This window comes from Neovison vison, chromosome 9 (assembly GCF_020171115.1).
Source record: "Neovison vison isolate M4711 chromosome 9, ASM_NN_V1, whole genome shotgun sequence".
Classification (NCBI taxonomy): domain Eukaryota; kingdom Metazoa; phylum Chordata; class Mammalia; order Carnivora; family Mustelidae; genus Neogale; species Neogale vison.
In genome coordinates, this window is record NC_058099.1 from 37,746,493 (window position 1) to 37,766,858 (window position 20,366).

Genomic DNA, 20,366 nt, shown 5'->3' on the forward strand with positions numbered 1-20,366 from the left:
AGAGTCACATTCTTTACCAACTGAGCCAGCCAGGCACCCCAGAGAATCTTGTTCTACAAAGGCTAAGCAATAAACTATTACAGAGAGGTAGGGGCCAAGTCACAGGAAGCTTTGTGTGTCTTGCTAGAGGGGTCAGGGAACCGTTTTTTATGGTTCCCTAGTCACTTTAAGGAATGACTAGGTCAGATTTGTATTTTAAAAAGATAAATGTAGCTATATGTGATGAATGGACTCAAGGAAGTGAGACTGTGCATGAAGAGAAAGCAAGTCATTAATTCCAAAAAAGCAGGGTTTGATGATTAATTGAATGTGTAGCGGAGGCAAAATATAGGCATCAAGGATAACTCAAGAGCTTTCTGTTTTGAATGATGGAGAATAATGGTTCCATTAGCTGAGACAGGGAAAACTGGAGGAGGAGATTCAGGTCTGAGGGAAAAGATAATAGTTGTCTTAGCCATTTGAATGTCATGTGTTTGTTGGCTTCAGAAACCTCCAAATAATTGCTAGGCAAATAGCTGCATGTGAATAGGATCCTGAAATTCAGGGGCAAGATCTGGGATAGAAGTATAGATTTAAAAGTCAGAAGTTAAAGCCAAGAGAATAGTTGAGCTCAGTAAATATCAGTGATCAGAGAAAGTATGGTGGATAAAAGTTAGAATCCTAAAAAAATAATAATAATAATAAAATAAAAAGTTAGAATCCTGTGAAACACTAACATTACAGATTTGGAGAGATGAGGATTTCAGAAAGGGGTCTTAGAGAAAATAGAAGAAAAGGAAAACCAGAGAGTGTTGTAACAAAAACCAAGGCAGTGGAAATCTTGTCAGAATGACTGCTCACAAGTATCCGATGCACTAAAGAGGTCTAGTTGGAGGACTAAATATCATTCATTAAAACTGGCAATATATGGCACACTGATAACATTAGCAAGGTAAGAAATAGAGTGGGAATATTTGCTAAGAGTGAATCCCACGATCATAAGCTTAATTTGGATGTCAGATTTTATTTTTTATTTTTTTTATTTTTTTAATTTTTTTATTTTTATTTTTATTTTTTATTTTTTTAAAGATTTTATTTATTTATTTGACAGAGATAACAAGTAGGCAGAGAGGAAGGCAGAGAGAGAGGAAGGGAAGCAGGCCCCCTGCTGAGCAGAGAGCCCGATGTGGGACTCGATCCCAGGACCCTGAGATATCATGACCCAAGCCGAAGGTAGCAGCTTAACCCACTGAGCCACCCAGGCGCCCCCAGATTTTTTTTTTTTTTTTGAATTAAAAACATTTTTTTAAGATTTTATTTATTTGGGATGCCTGGGTGGCTCAGTTGGTTAAGCAGCTGCCTTCGGCTCAGGTCATGATCCCAGTGTCCTGGGATGGACATCGGGCTCCTTGCTTGGCAGGGAGCCTGCTTCTCCCTCTGCCTCTACCTGCCACTCTGTCTGCCTATGCTCACTCTAGCTCCTCTCACTCTGACAAATAAATAAATAAAATCTTTAAAAAAAAAGATTTTATTTATTTATCTGACAGAGGGAGAGATTATAAGTAGACAGAGTCAGGCAGAGATAGGGGGGAAGCAGGCTCCCTGCTGAGCAGAGAGCCCGATGTGGAGCTTAATCCCAGGACCCTGAGATCATGACCTGAGCTGAAGGCAGAGGCTTAACCCACTGAGCCACCAAGGCGCCTCTGGATATCAGATTTTAGATAATGATGGGACATTTAATTAGTAATGCCCAGGACTGAAAATAAGAATGAAGAAAGAGGTCTAAGCTAGTGACAGTTATTTTGAGTCCTTAGGTACAGGTAATATTTAAAATCTTGGGTGTGATACATTTCAGGGATATATCTTTTGATATATCTCAAATCCAAAACTGAAACTATAGTGGAAGAAATATTTAAAGAGCTGAGTGAGAAACTGTAGAGAAGCCAAGAAAGGTTTCAAGAAGTTAATGATGAACAGCACAATGTTCGATCCCACTGGAAGGTTTCTTGTGAGGGTGAGATTAGTCCCTGCTAATGGATCATTAAAGACCCTGAAATTGGGCAGCAGTTTGCACTGGCTGTAGCACTTCTGGAAACTTCCAAGAAAAGAATGAAGCTCCTATTTTTTTGTTGTTGTTAATAGCCAACATATGAGAATAGCAAGTTGCAAAATACAGTTAACACATGAACAACGTGAGGAATAGGGCACAGCTGAAAATCTGCAAATAACTTTCAACTCCCCCCAAACTTAACTATTAATGGCCTACTATTGACCAAAAGCCTTACTAATGACATAAGCAACTAACACATATTTTGTATACGTATTATATACTGTATTCTTACAATAAAGTAAGCTACAGAAAAGAATATATTAAGAAAATCACAAAGAAGAGAAAATACACTTACAATCCTGTACTGTAAAAAAATCCATGTAGAAGTGGATTGTGTTCAAACCTGTGTTATTTAAGGGTCAACTGTACTCATGACCATAACCTCAATTATTCCTCTTAAAAGCCCTCTGAGGTAAGCATGATTGTACTAATAAGGAAAAAGAAGTTTAACGAAGTGTGTAGGTTGCTTAGAAGTTATCAGATGGTAAATCAGGGCCCAGGCCTGGATTGTTCTTTGTTCCTTCCTCTGATGCTAACACTTAAACTTGATTACTATAGTGGAGTTTTTAGGCGAATCAACATTAAAACTATGTTAAGTTTTTTTCTAGAGGTTTTAGGCTGAAGTGATATTATTAAAATTATATCCTTTTGAAAAATATTTATTGAGTATAAATAAATGTCCTATACATTAAATATCAAGAAATAGTCATTATTGATTACAAGTCAGGCTGTAATACTGAGGGAAACACAGAATCAAAATATCCACTCATGATATAGTAGTGATAATTCCATTCCAATATCAGACATAGTAATGAATTACTCACAAGACACAACAAAACTCATCAAAAAAGGCTATCACTTGAACCAACCTATAATACCACAATAGAAAATGGTCTGAATCATAGTATGAACCATCCTAATAATCTCATCTTTGTCTTATCAATTTGTAAGGTCAGGTTGAGATTGTGGAGTTACACTATCCCAGGATTTAAAGATTCCCTTTCCTTGGTTTTATTTCAAATTATTATTAATAAATGAAAACAAGTCATACATAGTCACTGATACTTTTAAGTAAGTTAGTCTTTCGTTAAGAGAAAGGAAATAAAATTTTAGTATGAAGAAAGCATCCCCCAAACAATGAATCTTTTAACGGAAAAAAATGAAAGAGCAATGTAATTAAACTTTCCTTTGAAGAAAGGAAAGAAACCTAAATCTGTTATGGTAAATTTGGAAAGATAAATATTTCCTAGTCCCACAATATGTGTTTATTTTACACGATGTACTTGAATGATGCAAGTCTATGAAGCAGGGATCTGTGGCAATCCAAATTCATCCACCAGGACTCCATCCTGTGAAAAGAAAGCAATGTTCAGTGCCACTGTTTTTCAATTGATAAAGCAAATGATTACGAATATTTAGTAGTCAAAACTCTTTTCTGAGTGTTTAACCAATGAACACCAAAATACCCCTAAGAAGATGAAAAAGCATTTTCATGAAAGGTAAAGGGGGACGTATTAAACCAAGGAAAGACTGGACAAACTCAAAATGGGTGGTTGTTTTCAGGGTAAAGGAAGAGTGAGAGAGAAAGAGACTTAAGAGTAAACCAAGGCGGGGCACTTGGGTGGCTCAGTTGGTTAAGCACCTGCCTTTGGCTCAGGTCATGATCCCAGGCCCTAGATCGGGCTCCTTGCTCAGCAGGGAGCCTGCTTCTCCCTCTCCCTTTGCCTGCTGTTCCCCTGCTTGTGTTCCCTCACTGTCTCTCCCTCAAATAAATAAAATCTTAAAAAAAAAAAAAAAAAAGTAAACCTAGGAAGGGGAAGTGGGGGCTGGGAAGGTCTGGGAGGAAAGGCTGAGGAGTTAGTCCCTGCCTCCAGATTCCCGTTTTCACTCTGATTCCTAAAGTGAACCACTACCTTTTGTAGCTTTCCCAATCTTTAAAGGAGCAATGCCCTAGGACAGGCAGTTACTTCCATATCGTACTTTACTACAAACTTACAGGCAGTGATACCACTATTAATTAAGAAATCACATCTCAACAGCACATTTAACTCAGGAATCTGTGACAAATAGAAGATGGAAATATAAATGATTGAAAAGGTTGAGTTGTGGTAGGTAGCATTAACAAAAATTATTTCAGATATGTTGAGAAAAAGCAACCTATGCTCCAGGAACCTTGAAATGTCAGAGGCAGGGGTGGGGTGGGGTGGGGTAGAATGGCTGGTAGACAAAGGTAAGATTACTCTAGACTCAAGAAGGGAGGAGTACAGGGCGCCTGGGTGGCTCAGTGGGTTAAGCCACTGCCTTCGGCTCAGGTCATGATCTCAGGGTCCTGGGATTGAGGCCCGCATCGGGCTCTCTGTTCAGCAGGGAGCTTGCTTCCTCCTCTCTCTCTGCCTGCCTTTCTGCCTGCTTGTGATCTCTCTCTGTCAAATAAATAAATAAAATCTTAAAAAAAAAAAAAAAAAAAAAAGAAGGGAGGAGTACAGCAGGAGAAGATGCACATTCATAGAAATTAGCTACAAGGGACCTGAGAAACTACCTACTCTCTACCTTTTGCTCTGCACATTTCATAGGTGGGAAAAACTGATGAGGTTCAGACAGAAAACAAGAATTTCTAATCTGCTCCAAGTCAGGGCCTCTGGGTGGCTCAGTTGGAGGCTGAGCATCTGACTTCTGGTTTCAGCTCAGGTCATGACATGATCTCAGGGTTGTCCAGGTCTGTGGTGAGGAATCTGTTTCGGGATTCTCTCTCTCTCTGCACTGCCCCCACCCCCGCAACCCCGATTTCTCTTTCAAATAAATAAATAAATAAATATGTTTATTATATATAAATAATATATATATAATATATAAAGTGAATATATATTATATATATAAAATATACATATCCATATATTAAAAATATCCATACAGTGAATATATTCACTGTGTGACTTGGAGCACAAAATATATATATAATATATAAAATATTATATTAATATATAATATATATTATACAACATATAACTATAATACAATATATCATAAATATTTTAATTATATAATTATATTATACATTTATATATATTTATTATTTATTTATATTTATTATATTTATATAAATAATTATATAATATTATATATTAAATATGTTATATTAAATATAATTAAATTATAACATTTAATAATTATATTATTATATAATATTATATAATAATAATAATTAATAAATAAGAATTATATTTATATCATAAATATAATTAAATATAATATAAAATTATATATGTATATATTATATATTATGTATGTATATGTATATATTATAATATATGATTATATATGTATATTTATTACATATTATATATAATTATTTATATATATTATATAAATATATATATTTATATAATATATTTATATATTATATAAAATTATATATAAAATTATATATGTATATATTATAATATATAATTATATATGTATATTTATTATATATATTATATATATTATATAATATTATATTATAATATATTATAGTATATATATCATATACATGATATTATATTATATACACATATAATTATATATAATTATATACATATAATTTATGTATATAATACGTATATGTATACACATAATAATAAATATATAATATTATATATAATATATAATAAATATTATATAAATATAATATAAAATATATAATATAAATATAATAAATATATATTATATATAATTATATACATATAATTTATGTATATATGTATATGTATACATATAATAATAAATAAATATATACACATATAATTATATATAATTATATATAAAAAATATATTTAAATATATATTTAAATATATAATATAAAAATATATATTATATAATATATATTATATATTATAATAATAATATAAAAATATATTTTTTGGAGCACAAAAAATATATTATATATATTATTAACATTATATATATTATATATATAATATATATTTTTTTGTGCTCCAAGTCACACAGTGAATAAAGGCAGAGCTGAGACTGGCTCTCACTCAAGTATTCTGTACACTTAGTGTGCACACTGGGAGATAATACAAACACAGGACAAATGGCAATAGAAAAAAATGACATTTATACCAGGAACTAAGATGGAATGAACAGGATTTCATAAGTAACAAAATTGTATCTGTTTATAATAATGACAACCATGCAGCTTTGGACAGGGCTTTCAGTTCGCCAAGTCCTTTTTTTTTTTTTTTTTTTTTAGATTTTTATTTTATTCATTTGACAGAGAGAGATCACAAGTAGGCAGAGGCAGGCAGAGAGAGAGAGGAGGAAGCAGGCTCCCCACCGAGCAGAGAGCCCGATGCGGGACTCGATCCCAGGACCCCAAGATCATGACCCGAGCCGAAGGCAGCAGCCCAACCCGCTGAGCCTCCCAGGCGCCGCTCGCCAAGTCCTTTTAATTATAAGGTCTAACTTGGGTCTATACAAGTTATGTGAGATTATTATAATTATCTGCATTTTAGAGATACAAGGAACAGAAGAATTCAAAACAGTGATTTGCCGAGGCCTCACAGTCAGTTAGTAATGGGACTGAGACTTAAACTCCGGTGTCCTGATTCTTTACCTTACTAAATAAGAACCTTTCTACATTAAGTTTTATATTTAAATTCTTAATCCTCATTTAAATTGAAATTTAAAAATTTCACCCTGCAACTAAGCAGTTTGTATGGAGGACAGACTCTCCTTGACGTTGCCTAGCATGGTTCATGTGTTAGTGATATTCTTCCAGGAAACACGGTCTAAAACCTATAAATGGGACCCAGCGCAAACTCACAAGAGTAATTATGTCGATTATACAAATTGTTAATGTATAAAAACACTCCCGGGCCTCAGTGACACAATGTACACAGCCGGTCCGCAGTTTAATGCAAAGGGTCCCAAAATGATGACTGAGACAGTCTTTCCTTGTTCTAACTTAAGACTACCTTGCAGATTCCCAGACTGATGACCAAGCACAAAACCCTTACCTTTTTGCAGAGCTAACGGAAAGAAAAAAAGCTTTCACCTTATTCTTTGTGTCAGTGGGAACGCCTTCTGGAATTGCAGGTGCAGAAGCTGCTTCATCCAAGTAAGAGCTGTCTTCATCAGCCAGAAGCTCATCACCCAGGGCATCCAACTCTGAGATTGAAATAGTCAACATTTCAGTAAAATTTATACAAGAAAACTGGCAACTAATGTTAAGAAAGTTAGCCAAATTATTTGCTATAAGATAAAAATTTTAAAAAAAAAAGGGAAAAGGATTATTAATTTCTATTTTCAAAATAAAAGATGACTGGGGTGCCTGGGTGGCTCAGTGGGTTAAAGCCTCTGCCTTTGGCTCAAGTCATGATCCCAGGGTCCTGGGATAGAGCCTGGCATCCGGCTCTCTGCTCACCGGGGAGCCTGCTTCCCTTCCTTTCTCTCTGCCTGCTTATGATCTCTGTCAAATAAATAAATAAAATCTTTAAAAGATAATAATAAAAATAAATAGGGACGCCTGGGTGGCTCAGTTGGTTAAGCAGCTGCCTTCGGCTCAGGTCATGATCCCAGCATCCTGGGATCGAGTCCCACATCGAGCTCCTTGCTCAGCAGGGAGCCTGCTTCTCCCTCTGCCTCTGCCTGCCATTCTGTCTGCCTGTGCTCGCTCTCTTTCCCTCTCTCTCTGACAAATAAATAAAATCTTAAAATAATAATAATAATAATAATAAATAAATAAAAAATAAAAGATGACCATTATAAGAAACTTTCAAGGGAACTAACATGGTAAAATCTATGAGAAACAAAAATCAAAATAAAACAAACAAAACAACCATTCCCCACAGGTTTAAAGGTCCTATTCTTCATGAGAAGATTCTATAGCTATCACTTGGCCAATTCAAATTAGAACACCTGGACAACAACAAATATATAAAATTCTCTCTCATTTATCAATGAACTTGAAGGAGGCAGTGAAAGGAGGCAAGAGATTGTTGTCTACTGATAACCATCATATGAAATCAGGCTTTAAAAACACGTCTACAGTAGGGGCGCCTGGGTGGCTCTGCCTTAGGCTCGGGTCATGATCCCGGGGTCCTGGGATTGAGCCCCGCATCAGGCTCTCTGCTCAGCAGGGGGCCCGCTTCCTTGGCAACCTGCACCCCGCCTCCCCGCCTATCTCTCTGCCTACTGTGATCTCTGTGTGTCAAATAAATAAATAAAATCTTTAAAAAAAAAAAAAGAGGGCGCCTGGGTGGCTCAGTGGGTTAAAGCCTCTGCCTTCGGCTCAGGTCATGATCCCAGGGTCCTGGGATCGAGCCCCACATCGGGCTCTCTGCTCATCAGGGAGCCTGCTTCCTTCTCTCTCTCTCTCTGCCTGCCTCTCTGACTACTGGTGATCTCTGTCAAATAAATAAATAAAATCTTAAAAAAAAAAAGAAAAGAAAAACACATCTATAGTAAAGTGAGTTGAAGTGACCAAGAGGAATGACAATACCAGACAGAGATTCATCAGGGCAAACTCAGGATGGAAAATAAAGAAATCAATGGGGAAAAAAAAATACTGCAAAAACAGAATTGGAGAAGAGAAGGAATGGGGTGGGTGAACAAGGGGGGAGAGAGAGAGGAGGAGGAGGAAGAAGAGGAAAGGAAGAAGAAGGAGGAGGAGGACAACTGAGAACAACTGAGACACAGTAATCATGTGACAGAAAATCCAGTGTGAGGTGCTTTTGCCATCTACCTAGTTACTCATGCTGACACTGACATACAACTTTGACCTCCCCCTCCTTTCATATTCACTTTTGTTTCTGCTATTACCAACTTAGTCTTAACCGCTTATCATTTTTTCAGATTTTTAGTTACTTTTTAAATTCCAGTATAATTAACTATTATATTAGTTTCAGGTATACAATATAGTGATTCAACAATTCTACACATTACTCAGTGTAGTACTCAGTGCTCATCACGGGTAAGTGTACGCTTAATCCCCTTCACCTATTTCTCCTATCCCCCCACCCACCCCTCTAGCACTTTGTTCTCTATAGTTAAGAGTCTGTTTCTTTGTTTCTTAAATTCCACATATAAGTGAAATCATATTTGTCTTTCTCTGTTGGACTTACTTCACTTATTTTCACTTACTTGGGCTGTTTCCATGTCTTGGCTATTAAAAATAATGCTGCTGTAGACATAGGGGTGTATGGATTTTTTCAAATCAGTGTTTTTGTTTTCTCCGGGTAAAGATTCCTCTCCCTGAGGCCACTCAACAACGCCTCCCATTTTTTCCCTGCTAATCCCTACTCATCCTCAGGATCATGCCTGTCTCCACTTCCAATCAGGTTAAATTCCCCAGCTATGTGCTCCACAGTACCCCATAATTCTCCTTCCCAACAGTTTGTGTTCTTGCTATGAATTACTTGAAACAAGCAGTTTCTTACCCTTGGCTAGAGAAGCTTCATGGATGCAGGGATCGTATCCGCTTTCTTCAATGTTAAACCCCTAGCACCTAACATAGTAACTAGCATTCGGTAGATGCACACTAAGTATTTGCCTGTGACTATTTCTTGATCTGCTTTGCTGTTCTAAGGGAGAGGACTCTAATAAGAGGGAGAATAAAATCCAAAGAAAAATGGCAGGGAAAGGCCAGGTCAGCAGAGACATTTGCCCCGCCCTACTTCTGTAGCTTTTTCTTCCTGGAGTTGTTGGTGAGTCACGCAAATCTGACAGGCCTGCCTCCCAAGCTCTTTGCCCAGAGACTGTGCCATAAACTAACTCTCACAGAACCATCACAGGAATTTTCTCTAGCATTTGGGAAAAGGTTCCAGGAAGTCATTCCTTTCAGACTCCGAAACTTTTCCCCCCCTAATTGCTTTTCCCATAACATACCTGCTTCCAGGTCATCTTCATCTAATTCTGGGGTGCCATAACTACGGCTCAGCGCTTCTTGGATTTCATTGGCATCTTCCATCATGTCTTCTAGCTGGTCTTGTAAATCCTTAAAGAAATACATATGACAACTTTCATTCATTTCTTTTTTTTTTTTTTAAGATTTTATTTATTTATTTAAGAGAAAGAAAGCACAGAGTGAGAGGGAGAGGGAGAAGCAGACTCCCTGCTGAGCAGGGAACCCAATGTGGGGCTCAATCCCAGGACCCTGGGACCATGACTGGAGCGGAAAGCAGCCGCTTAACTGACTGAGCCACCCAGGCGCCCCCTTCTGTTCATTTCTTGCTATTTTCCTCTAACTATCCCTCCACCCTATTCTTTCCTCTGAATTTTAGAAACAAACAATTTTTAAAAAGATAATGTGCATAAAATGCTGAGTACATATCAGTTCTTAATAATTATTACTTCCCTTCCCTTACTCCAGTCCTTGCCTACTGATTCTTTTTAGTCAACAATGGAGCACGTATTCCTCTAAAGGATGGGTCTCAGTAACTCCTGAAAGTCCTTTCCAATTAAAAGTATATGAGAGCTTAATAAAAGCTCTATATAAAAAATCATAAAACTGAAGATTCCCCTAACAATAACTGTGAATGCCAATGATCCACATAAACCTTTTTTTTTTTTTAAAGATTTTATTTATTTATTTGACAGAGAGAAATCACAAGTAGATGGAGAGGCAGGCAGAGAGGGAGGGAAGCAGGCTCCCTGCTGAGCAGAGAGCCCGACGCAGGACTCGATCCCAGGACCCTGACATCATAACCCGAGCCGAAGGCAGCGGCTTAACCCACTGAGCCACCCAGGCGCCCCACATAAACCTTTTTAAAAAATTTTTATTTATTTATTTGACACAGAGAGATAAATCACAAGTAGGCAGAGAGGCAGGTAGAGAGAGGGGGGGAAGCAGGCTCCCTGCCAAGTAGAGAACCCGATGCAGGGCTTGATCCCAGGACCCTGAGACCACAACCTGAGCTGAAGGCAGAGGCTTAACCCACTGAGCCACCGCGGCACCCCTTTTTGGTAATAATCCTCCCTTTTTGGTAATAAAATGTAAACTCAAAAAAAAAAAAAAGAATTAAATTGGGGGACCTGGCTGGCTCAAAGAGCATGTGGGTCTTTGATCTTGGGGTTTTGGGTCTGAACACCACTCAGGTGTCTGAACACCAACCTAGGTATAGAGATGACTACAAAAACATAAATAAACTTAAGAAAAATAATTAAATTAGTCATCTTGTATTTGAATTTAAGGTGCCTCATGAAAATCCAAAGTCCTATTGCAAGAACAGATGCGTATCAGCACTCTGTCATTACAGAAAGTTTACCTAGAACGTTAACTCCAGCAACATCTACACTATCAACATGTTTCCAGTTTATGGAGAAAAGCAGGTAATAGAGACAAGCAAATTCATCTCAAGTCAGCTAAAGACTGACTACACTGTACAGGGGAAAAATACAGTAATGGAAACAACTGGGTGGTACTAAAAGTTCTACTAAGCCTAGGCCCACCCTGGTTGGAGAAACAGAAATGGAATCAGGACAGGTTTGATATCAGAAACCAGGCTGGTGAAAATCAGAAACCAGGCTGGTGAAAATAACTGACTGAGGGGCGCCTGGGTGGCTCAGTGGGTTAAGCCGCTGCCTTCGGCTCAGGTCATGATCTCAGGGTCCTGGGATCGAGTCCCGCATCGGGTCTCTGCTCGGCAGGGAGCCTGCTTCCCTCTCTCTCTCTCTCTGCCTGCCTCTCCATCTACTTGTGATTTCTCTCTGTCAAATAAATAAATAAAATCTTTAAAAAAAAAAAATAACTGACTGAGAGCCTAAGTCATCTGTGAATGATCTACCCATGATTAATTGGAAAACTACAAGGCCAGGGGCGCCTGGGTGGCTCAGTGGGTTAAGCCGCTGCCTTCGGCTCAGGTCATGATCTCAGGGTCCTGGGATCGAGCCCCGCATCGGGCTCTCTGCTCAGCAGGGAGCCTGCTTCCCTCTCTCTCTCTCTGCCTGCCTCTCCATCTACTTGTGATTTCTCTCTGTAAAATAAATAAATAAATAAATCTTAAAAAAAAAAAAAAAAAAGAAAACTACAAGGCCAAAAATAATGTAAACTCAATCGGAGAAGTGCTACAACATAACACAGGGCAGCTAATATAATGGCTAGGAGCACAGACCCTGGAATCAGTCATATAAAAGCTCAAATTTTGCCTTACTTAATGAGAAAGTCTCTAAGCCAGTTTTCTCATCTGTAAAATGAGATTACTAACAGGCCTACCTCAGAGGGTTCTGTAAGGCTTTACTGCAGTAATAAATGTAAAACATAAGCACTTAATACTACATATCTTCCATTGTATTAAAGATATGCAGAGAGGAGCGCCTGGGTGGCTCAGTTGATTAAGCATCTGCCTTCAGCTCAGGTCATGATCCTGGGGTCAGTCCTGGGATTGAGCCCCATGTAGGGCTCCCTGCTCAGCAGGGAGTCTGCTTCTCCCTCTCTCTCTGCAGTTCCCCCTCTGCTTGTGCTCTTTCATGCTCTCTTGCTCACGCTCTCTCTCTCTCAAATAAATAAATAAACAAAATCTTAAAAAAAAAAAAAAAGGATATGCAGCGTAATAATGTGCTTGTCATAAACTTAAATTCCCACAGAAAGGGAACAGACTAGTGTTGATAATGCAGAAGTCCAAACAGGCACCCTTTATCCTTTAGAATATTTAGAGCAATGCAAAACATCTGAGAACTCCTCCTGGCCCCCAAATTGGAGGTTTGTTTTTCCATTTAAAGAAGACAAGACAGAAAATAAAATGAAAAACCCTTAAGAAAAAGAAAACAATATGCTTTTCTGTGTTTTCAAGTGCCAAACTACCACACTGTACGCATGTGACATTCTGCTGTATAGAGAAACACCGGCTGATACAAAACCACACAAAAGTGAAAACAAAACACAGAGTAAGCTAATCAAGTCAGTTTCTGCACGCTATCACACATCAGAACAAGTATCCTTGTGGACATGATTCCTCACAACAGACTCTGTGAAAGACACAAACACACACACACCCACACAATTATCACACAAAGAATTAACAGGCAGTATTAGATAAGTAATATAAAAGTAGTATGAACAAACACAAGCAACAGATTTGATGTGCAGAAACTGAAAAACAGGGAGGCTAGAAACAGAGAACACAGGCAAAAACCAAAAACATGAGAATTATAAAACAATGAAAATGTTTTATAAAGTATTTTAGGAAAACAAATGAAATTCAAAAGGGATAGCCCATCTGACAACACACAAAGACGCACAGGCCAAAAGGGAGAGAAAGGAGCTCTCTACCTGCCATACGGGCAAATCAACGAGTAGACAGGAAAAGGATAATTAGATAGAGAACCAGACAGACAACTACAGATAAAAGATGGAGAGACGTACAAAAATCCCAGAAAGACCACAATTTCTATCTTGCTGACATTAAATAGCTCTAATTAAAACATAAGGAACTGTATAAACAGAAAACAAAATTCAGTTTCATTATATTATTAAATAGTATTGTACAAATAAGACAAATGTACTTGTACACCAAGTACACCAAATGTACTTGGAACATGTCACTGAGCTAACTCCATGTAAGCAGAGACTTGTGGAGGATTAGAGAAAGACAGCCACGGGCAGTCCAAGGCAGGGTGCTTGAAAAAAGTAAGACCAGAGGAACGCCCTCTCTTCTAGATCTGCACTCTCGGAGACTACCTCTTCAGAGGCAGTAAAATGCCAGGAAGATAGTAAATAACCAACAAATACAACTTGAATCAGGTAGGACTGCTTTAGCTCCTTTAATAGTCTCTTGTTCATTTGTTCATCATCCATAAAAAACTTTCTGAGCACCAACTATGGCCAGGCATTGTTCAAGGCATGACAGTGAACAAAATCAAGTCCCTGCCGTCATAGAAAGAGACACTCTACCAGAGTGGGGTGGTAAAGTAAAGACCACCACCATTCTGGCAGAAAGGCCTCTTTCCTCTGATAGGTCCCGCTCACTCCCTCTGCTATCCCTGCCTGCCATCTAGGCAGTTCACCTGACAGAGGTGAGGAGCTAAGTGCACTGGGCTCATCTCCCAGGTAAAGCATGACCTAAAAAGACATGTTAATTTTAAGAACCTAATGGCATTATTATTAAATATCTAAAGAGAATTACTAGAAAAGGGAACTAGCTCTGCTCCAGGAACCGTGTCAAACACCTGACATATACATCTTCAATTTAATACATGTGACAATCCTGGGGGATGGGTAGCAACATCACTACTTGACAACTGAGGAAACAGACTCAAAATCATTAAGTGAATTAGAAGTAACAGGAAACTGGTAGCTTATTTACTGAGTGTCTATTATTTGCCAGGTATTGTGTGCATAGACACACCAGCTCATTTATTTCATCCTCATAATAACCATATGTGGCATTAGGATCCTTGTGTTAACAAGGAAACAGAGACATTTGGTACCCTTTCCCAAAGTTACTCTATTAGTAAATGGCAAGCCCAAGATTCAGATAGTCTTCTGTGTTGTTTACATCACATACACATTCATTTAGACTCTTTCCAAACTCGTGTACATTCGTGCAGAAACCAGTATATAACTCACCTCAATCTGGTCGATTTTCACTTGCTTGTATGCTTTCTTCATTTCCTTTACTCCCAGTTTCATAGCATCAACCTAAAAAAAGATAAAAGAGAATACAATGTCTTCAGAAGCCATGTTGGTGAAACTGTCTTTTAAATATTGTGGGAAAAAAAACAAAAGAGTAAGAAAATAAAATAAAATCATGGGAAAAGATGATATGGAAATACCGTGGTCTTGGTGTCCTTCAATGACTGGATGGTGTAATTGGCTTGTTCCATGTTAAATGACTGTTGGGCAAGATTGTCCCGCTGCTGCTCATACCTTTTTAAAATCAATTAAGAATGGTAAATGTAAGAAAGATAAAAATCCTCAGGAAGAAAGTATCTCTAACACTAAATAGGAATTTCCTTTAAAAAAAAAAAAACTTAAAAAAGTTAAATATACAGAAAAACTAGCAAAAACAATGCAATCACTCTAACACAAATATCATTTGATGTACCCTGGCAGTCTTTTGTCTTTGTATCTTAATTATGAGACTATTTTCCACTTAATATTATAGCCTTTGCTGTTATCTATGTTACTATATAACCTCATTGTGTCTTAATGATGTTTCAAGTGATTTCCTATGATCAATCCGCAAAAGTGGAATTCTTGGGGTACAGGGTAAGATGATTTTTGTTTTATTTATTTATTTTTTTAAAAGATGTTATTTATTTATTTGACAGAGAGATCACAAGTAGGCAGAGAGGCATGCAGAGAGAGAGGAGGAAGCAGGCTCCCTGCTGAGCAAAGAGACCGATGTGGGGCTCGATCCCAGAACCCTGAGATCATGACCTGAGCTGAAGGCAGAGGCTTTAACCCACTGAGCCACCCAGGCGCCCTGATGACTTTTTTTTAAAAGATTTTATTTATTCATTTGAGACAGAGAGATACAGAGAGAGAACAAGCAAGGGCAGAGGCAGACGGAAAGGGAGAAGCAGAACCCTCTGCTGAGCAGGGAGCGCATTGAGGGGATCAAACCCAGGACCCCGGAGATCATGATCCAAGCCAAAGGCAGACACTCAACCGAATGAACCACTCAGGTGCTCCAGGATAAGACAAGATTTAAGGCTTTTCATACATATAACTAAACCGGTTTTCCAGTAGACTGAAGTTCTTGAGGATAGGTATTATATTTTATTAATCTTGTATCCATAATTAGGTAATTCATCTGGCCTGATGTAATATGTGGTGCTCAAAAAAAAATTTTTTTTAAAGATTTTATTTATTTATTTGACAGAGAGATTAAGTAGGCAGAAAGGCAGGCAGAGGGAGAGGAATGGAAGCAGGCTCCCCGCTGAGCAGAGAGCCTGATGCGGGGCTCGATCCCAGGATGCTGAGATCATGACCTGAGTCGAAGGCAGAGGCCCTAACCCACTGAGCCACCCAGGCGCCCCTCAAAATGTTTTTTTTAAATAGTTTTGGGGGGGGCTCCTGGGTGGCTCAGTGGATTAAGCCTCTGCCTTCAGCTCAGGTCATGATCTCAGGGTCCTGGGATTGAGCCCCATGTTGGGCTCTCTGCTCAGCAGGGAGCCTGCTTCCCCCTTCTCTCTCTCTGCCTGCCTCTCTGCCTACTTGTGATCTCTCTCTATCAAATAAATAATCTATAAAAAATCATTAAAAAAATAAAAAAAATAAAAATAAATAAATAAAATAGTTTTAGGGGTTCCTGGGTGGCTCAGTGGGTTAAAGCCTCTGCCTTTGGCTCAGGTCATGATCCTAGGGTCCTGGGATCGAGCCCCGCATTGGGCTCTCTGCTTAGCAGGAAGCCTGGTTCCCCCCACCCCGACCCCCACCTGCCTCTCTGCCTGCTTGTGATCTCTGTCAAATAAATAAATAAACTCTTTAAAAATAAAATAAAATAAAGTTTTATATCAAAGTATGATACTACTCAAAAGATTTATGTCAGTATGGTCTTTATATAGTATTTAGAAACCATCTAACTATCCAACCAGAAGAAAATTGGTCAATTCACAGTGCAGGCAAATGGTAGTAGAATTACCACCACCCCATTAAAGCTTCCAAAGAATGTATAAAAGGAGAGAAATGCTCACGATATAATGTGAAGTGGAAAGGGACAACCTATATTTACACAGTACAATTTTTCTTCAAAAAAGCTATATGCACAGATTCCACGCATGCACAAGCAGAGAAAAGAAACTAAGAAATGGTTATTTCTGGTAGTAGGAATCTAGGTAAATGTTCTTTTCTTCTGTTCATGTTTATGTATTTTCCAAGCATCTATGATGAATATACATTCCCTTTGTTAAAAAGTTACTTAAATATTGCAGTGCCACCTACTATGAAGAACAGTTTTACCATACTCTCACCATTATCAATTTCTTTTTCCAATTTTGTCTAATTTAGAAGGAGGAAGGTGGTTATCTGATAAAAACCCATTTTAAAAATAAAAATAAAAATAGGCTCAGTGGGTTAAAGCCTCTGCCTTTGGCTTGGGTCATGATCCCGGGGTCCTGGGATTGAGTCCCACATCAGGCTCTCTGCTCAGCAGGGAGCAGCCCCCCACCCCCGCCTGCCTCTCTGCCTATTCCTGATCTCTGGCTGTCAAATAAATAAAATCCTAAAATAAAATATAAATAAAAATAGAGATATCAACAACCTTTCTGGCTCCTTATAAGATGCTTACATCTGACCCCTGCACACCTGCAGAAGTTCTCATCAGCTTACAGGGGTAAGCACCAAAGATGCGACTTGACTTCTGCTCAAACAATGAGACATAGTCACCTAAAATAAATTAAGGACCCTTAAATCTATTCTGGTTGGGAGGGAACAAGTATTCAGGATTCTCAATTTTACAGACAAACAAAAAGGCTTATTGTAATTAAATAAATAATGGAAGAACCCTATAGATCTGGGCGGTTTAATACAGAAGCCACTAGCCACATATGGCTACTTAAAGTATTTATTAAACACTTTTCAAGTGCTCAAGGGCCACATGTGGCTAAGAGCTACTGCACTGAACAGCATAAATACCGAACATCTTTATCATAGCAAAAAGTTCTGGTTAGACGGATGCTGCGACAAATAGTGCTGAACATGCAGGGGGAGAAAAACCCAGCTCACCAGATATATAAATGAAATTTGCAACTAAATCAAGAATGCTTATAAAATAGTATGAAAAACTGAGGAATAAAAGACCATTTCCCTTTTAGTTAAACCTGCTGGAGGAAAGGACATCACACTTATAACTTACATCCGCTTTTGCTTTAAAACCCTCAAGGCTTTCTGTTTGACCATATTCTGGGGAGAAAAACAGATTTTAATTAAAAGAAGTAGAAAACACACATATAGTATAAGAAATATCCCATATCCTTGGACTTACACATCTACTTTCTTCTTCAAAGTCGTAGACAGAATAGCTCCTGGACTCTTCTTCACCTCCCAAGCACAGTCTTTAAGCCTCAGCTCGTCTCTGTCTTTGGATCCTACATCTCAGGGTACTGAATTGCACTCCCTTTAGTGCATAGTTGCTCCATGGTGACCCCTAATACTGCCTATTTGTACACCCAGTTGCCTAAGGGAGATTCTCAACTTGGACATCTTGCTATCCACTCAAACGCAACATGCCCCAAATCCTCAACTTGCTCTCACCAATATTAACAATGGTCCCACCAATCTTTCCCTTTTCTAGGTTAAGAAGCTTTATATCAACCTTGTATTTCCTCTGTCTCTTCATGTAGCATTCTTGTTACTGATTTTCAGAACTCACTTGCAAACTGATTTTCCTGTCATTTTCCTGACTGCCACCATGGTTTAGGCTTTCATCTCAAGTCTAGATGAGCTTTCCTGCCTCTGGTCACTCTTCATTCCATCCAACTAAGATGGCTTAAAAAAGCCTCTTGTCACTTCCCTTCCTATACTGTTTCATAAATCATTATTTGTCTCCTCCAGTGAAGAAGGAAAAGCAGATATTATCTCACAAATGATAATAATAATATCAAGCATTTATTATTTTTGAATGTTTCTATGTACCAGACACAGTGCTAGGTGGGTCACATGATTTACCTCATTTAATCTTCACATTATAAAGTAGGTGTTATCCCAATTTTACAGATAGGGAAATTGAGGTTCAATGACACTAAGTAACCTAGCTCAAATAGTTAGTAAGTTACAGAGATGGGGAAAAAAAAGAAAGTAGCTCTGTATCCACAGTCCATGCACTTAAGTATGGTAATCTCTGTTCCTACCTAATAGAAGAGGAAAATAAGGTATTAAGTGATTTATGATGGCTACAGCTAGTAGACAGTGATGATGTTATTAATAAAACACTGATCTCCAGAAGCCTAGTTCAGCAATTTTCCCAGCACGCCATTCCTTAACCAGTCTATTATACCCACCTAACCTGACCAGCCTGGCAAACACACTGTTCTGAGATTGCCACCTTCTCAGAAGAATGTATTAATTCCCTGTACATGCTTCTGGAACAACTGTTAGAAAATTCTCTCCACCAGACTAAACCTCAGTCTTCCTCTCATATCAAGATGCCTCCTTGAAGGATACACCTTCACATGTTTTCTCCTTACCAGACTACTAGTGGGCCTTACTTTCAGAGGTGCTCAAATTAGGCTACTGCAGCAACTTCTGCAGCTGCCGCCTACCTTACCTTGGCAGGACCCTCTCTCATCTTCTTGATCTGATCCTTATACTTCACAAGCTCAGCATCCAGTCGAGAAATCTTCTTGTCAATGGATTCTGCCCTGCTGTCCACCTTGAGAAAACAGAAGTAGTTAGGACAATACACTTAGATGAGAAGGGGCAGGAGAGGAAAGAAGGATGGGAAGGTGGTTCCCAACCAGGGGGAGATTACTAGTCACAAACACAGAGAGGCTTTATAACTATACTCCACTCCTCAGATGCTCATATTCTAGGGCCCCTTTCAAGTGTGCTTGAGCAGAAAAGAATTCAGGAACCACTGGGCTGAGGTGCCATTCTTCTACAATCAGAGACTAGTCAGGCTGGGGACTCAACCAGGTGTGTGAAATGGGCTAGGGCTGTAAATCTACTGCTGTTCGCTTAAATAAAGGGTGGTGGCTTAATGTGAGGGGCCAGAGTCCTGAATTTCCTGTTACTGAGATCCAGGATTGGGGTACGTATACGTTGACCTAGGATATCAAGTTGAGGATCCTGATCTGGGCGAGGGATGAAGGACAAAAGGGGGGAAAGGGTCGGGCTGGACGAAATGGAAACGATGTGGGCCTATGGCTGGTTGGGGCAGGAGGAAAAATCGAGTAAACAAGGCAGCGGGCCTCAGAGGGGATTGGTTGCAAGCAGGGTTAGGGGGTTCCTGGTTTGTGGCGTCAGGAATGACTTGGGTAACAGGAACGAAGATAAGGTGGAGAGGCCCGAGGTGTCCGGAACCGAGAATGGAATGGACGAGTAGGAGCCTGGAACCAAGGGTGGGCGGGGTCGGGAGTGTCAGAGTCCCTGGGTCTAGTTACGTGTGGTCAAGTGCCCACCGTGCCAATGCAGTCAGTCAGGCTGGGCGGCGGAGCCTTGGGTTTCGCTTTTCCGAAGAATCGGTTCATCTTGGGCGACCACGAAGAAAACCTAAACACTGAAGCAAAACTAGAAACGGAAGCAGAGTCACCTCCGCCTCCTCCTTGACTTCCGGCCCCCCCTGCGCAAGCGCAATGTGCTTATTGGCGTTTCCCGACTCTTTTTCCGGGTTTTCAGCGCGGCCTTCCGGGGAA

At 38.9% G+C, this 20,366-nt stretch overlaps 1 protein-coding gene across 1 annotated transcript; it reads right to left on the bottom strand.

Annotated features, from left to right (window-relative positions):
• Positions 1 to 2,732: 2,732 nt before the first annotated feature.
• Positions 2,733 to 20,295, bottom strand: CHMP5 (charged multivesicular body protein 5). Its single transcript, XM_044265527.1, has 8 exons — positions 20,133 to 20,295; positions 19,280 to 19,384; positions 17,870 to 17,916; positions 14,844 to 14,937; positions 14,638 to 14,709; positions 9,960 to 10,068; positions 7,129 to 7,241; positions 2,733 to 3,438 (listed from the first exon to the last, which is right to left on the bottom strand). Exons 1-8 carry the CDS (start codon positions 20,199 to 20,201, stop codon positions 3,388 to 3,390), a joined length of 660 nt encoding a protein of 219 aa, XP_044121462.1. The 5' UTR covers positions 20,202 to 20,295; the 3' UTR covers positions 2,733 to 3,387.
• Between the last annotated feature and the right edge of the window lie 71 nt (positions 20,296 to 20,366).

Bases quoted from the DNA above. Each gene is read 5' to 3' on its own strand.
- CHMP5 (XM_044265527.1), bottom strand. From the start codon at position 20,201: ATGAACCGATTCTTCGGAAAAGCGAAACCCAAGGCTCCGCCGCCCAGC. The intron at 10,069-14,637 runs GTGAGTTATATA...TATTTCTTTAAG, and splicing joins TGAAAATCGACCAGATTGAG to GATTTACAAGACCAGCTAGA. The intron at 3,439-7,128 runs GTGAAAGCTTTT...TTCTTTTCACAG, and splicing joins CCACTGACACAAAGAATAAG to GATGGAGTCCTGGTGGATGA.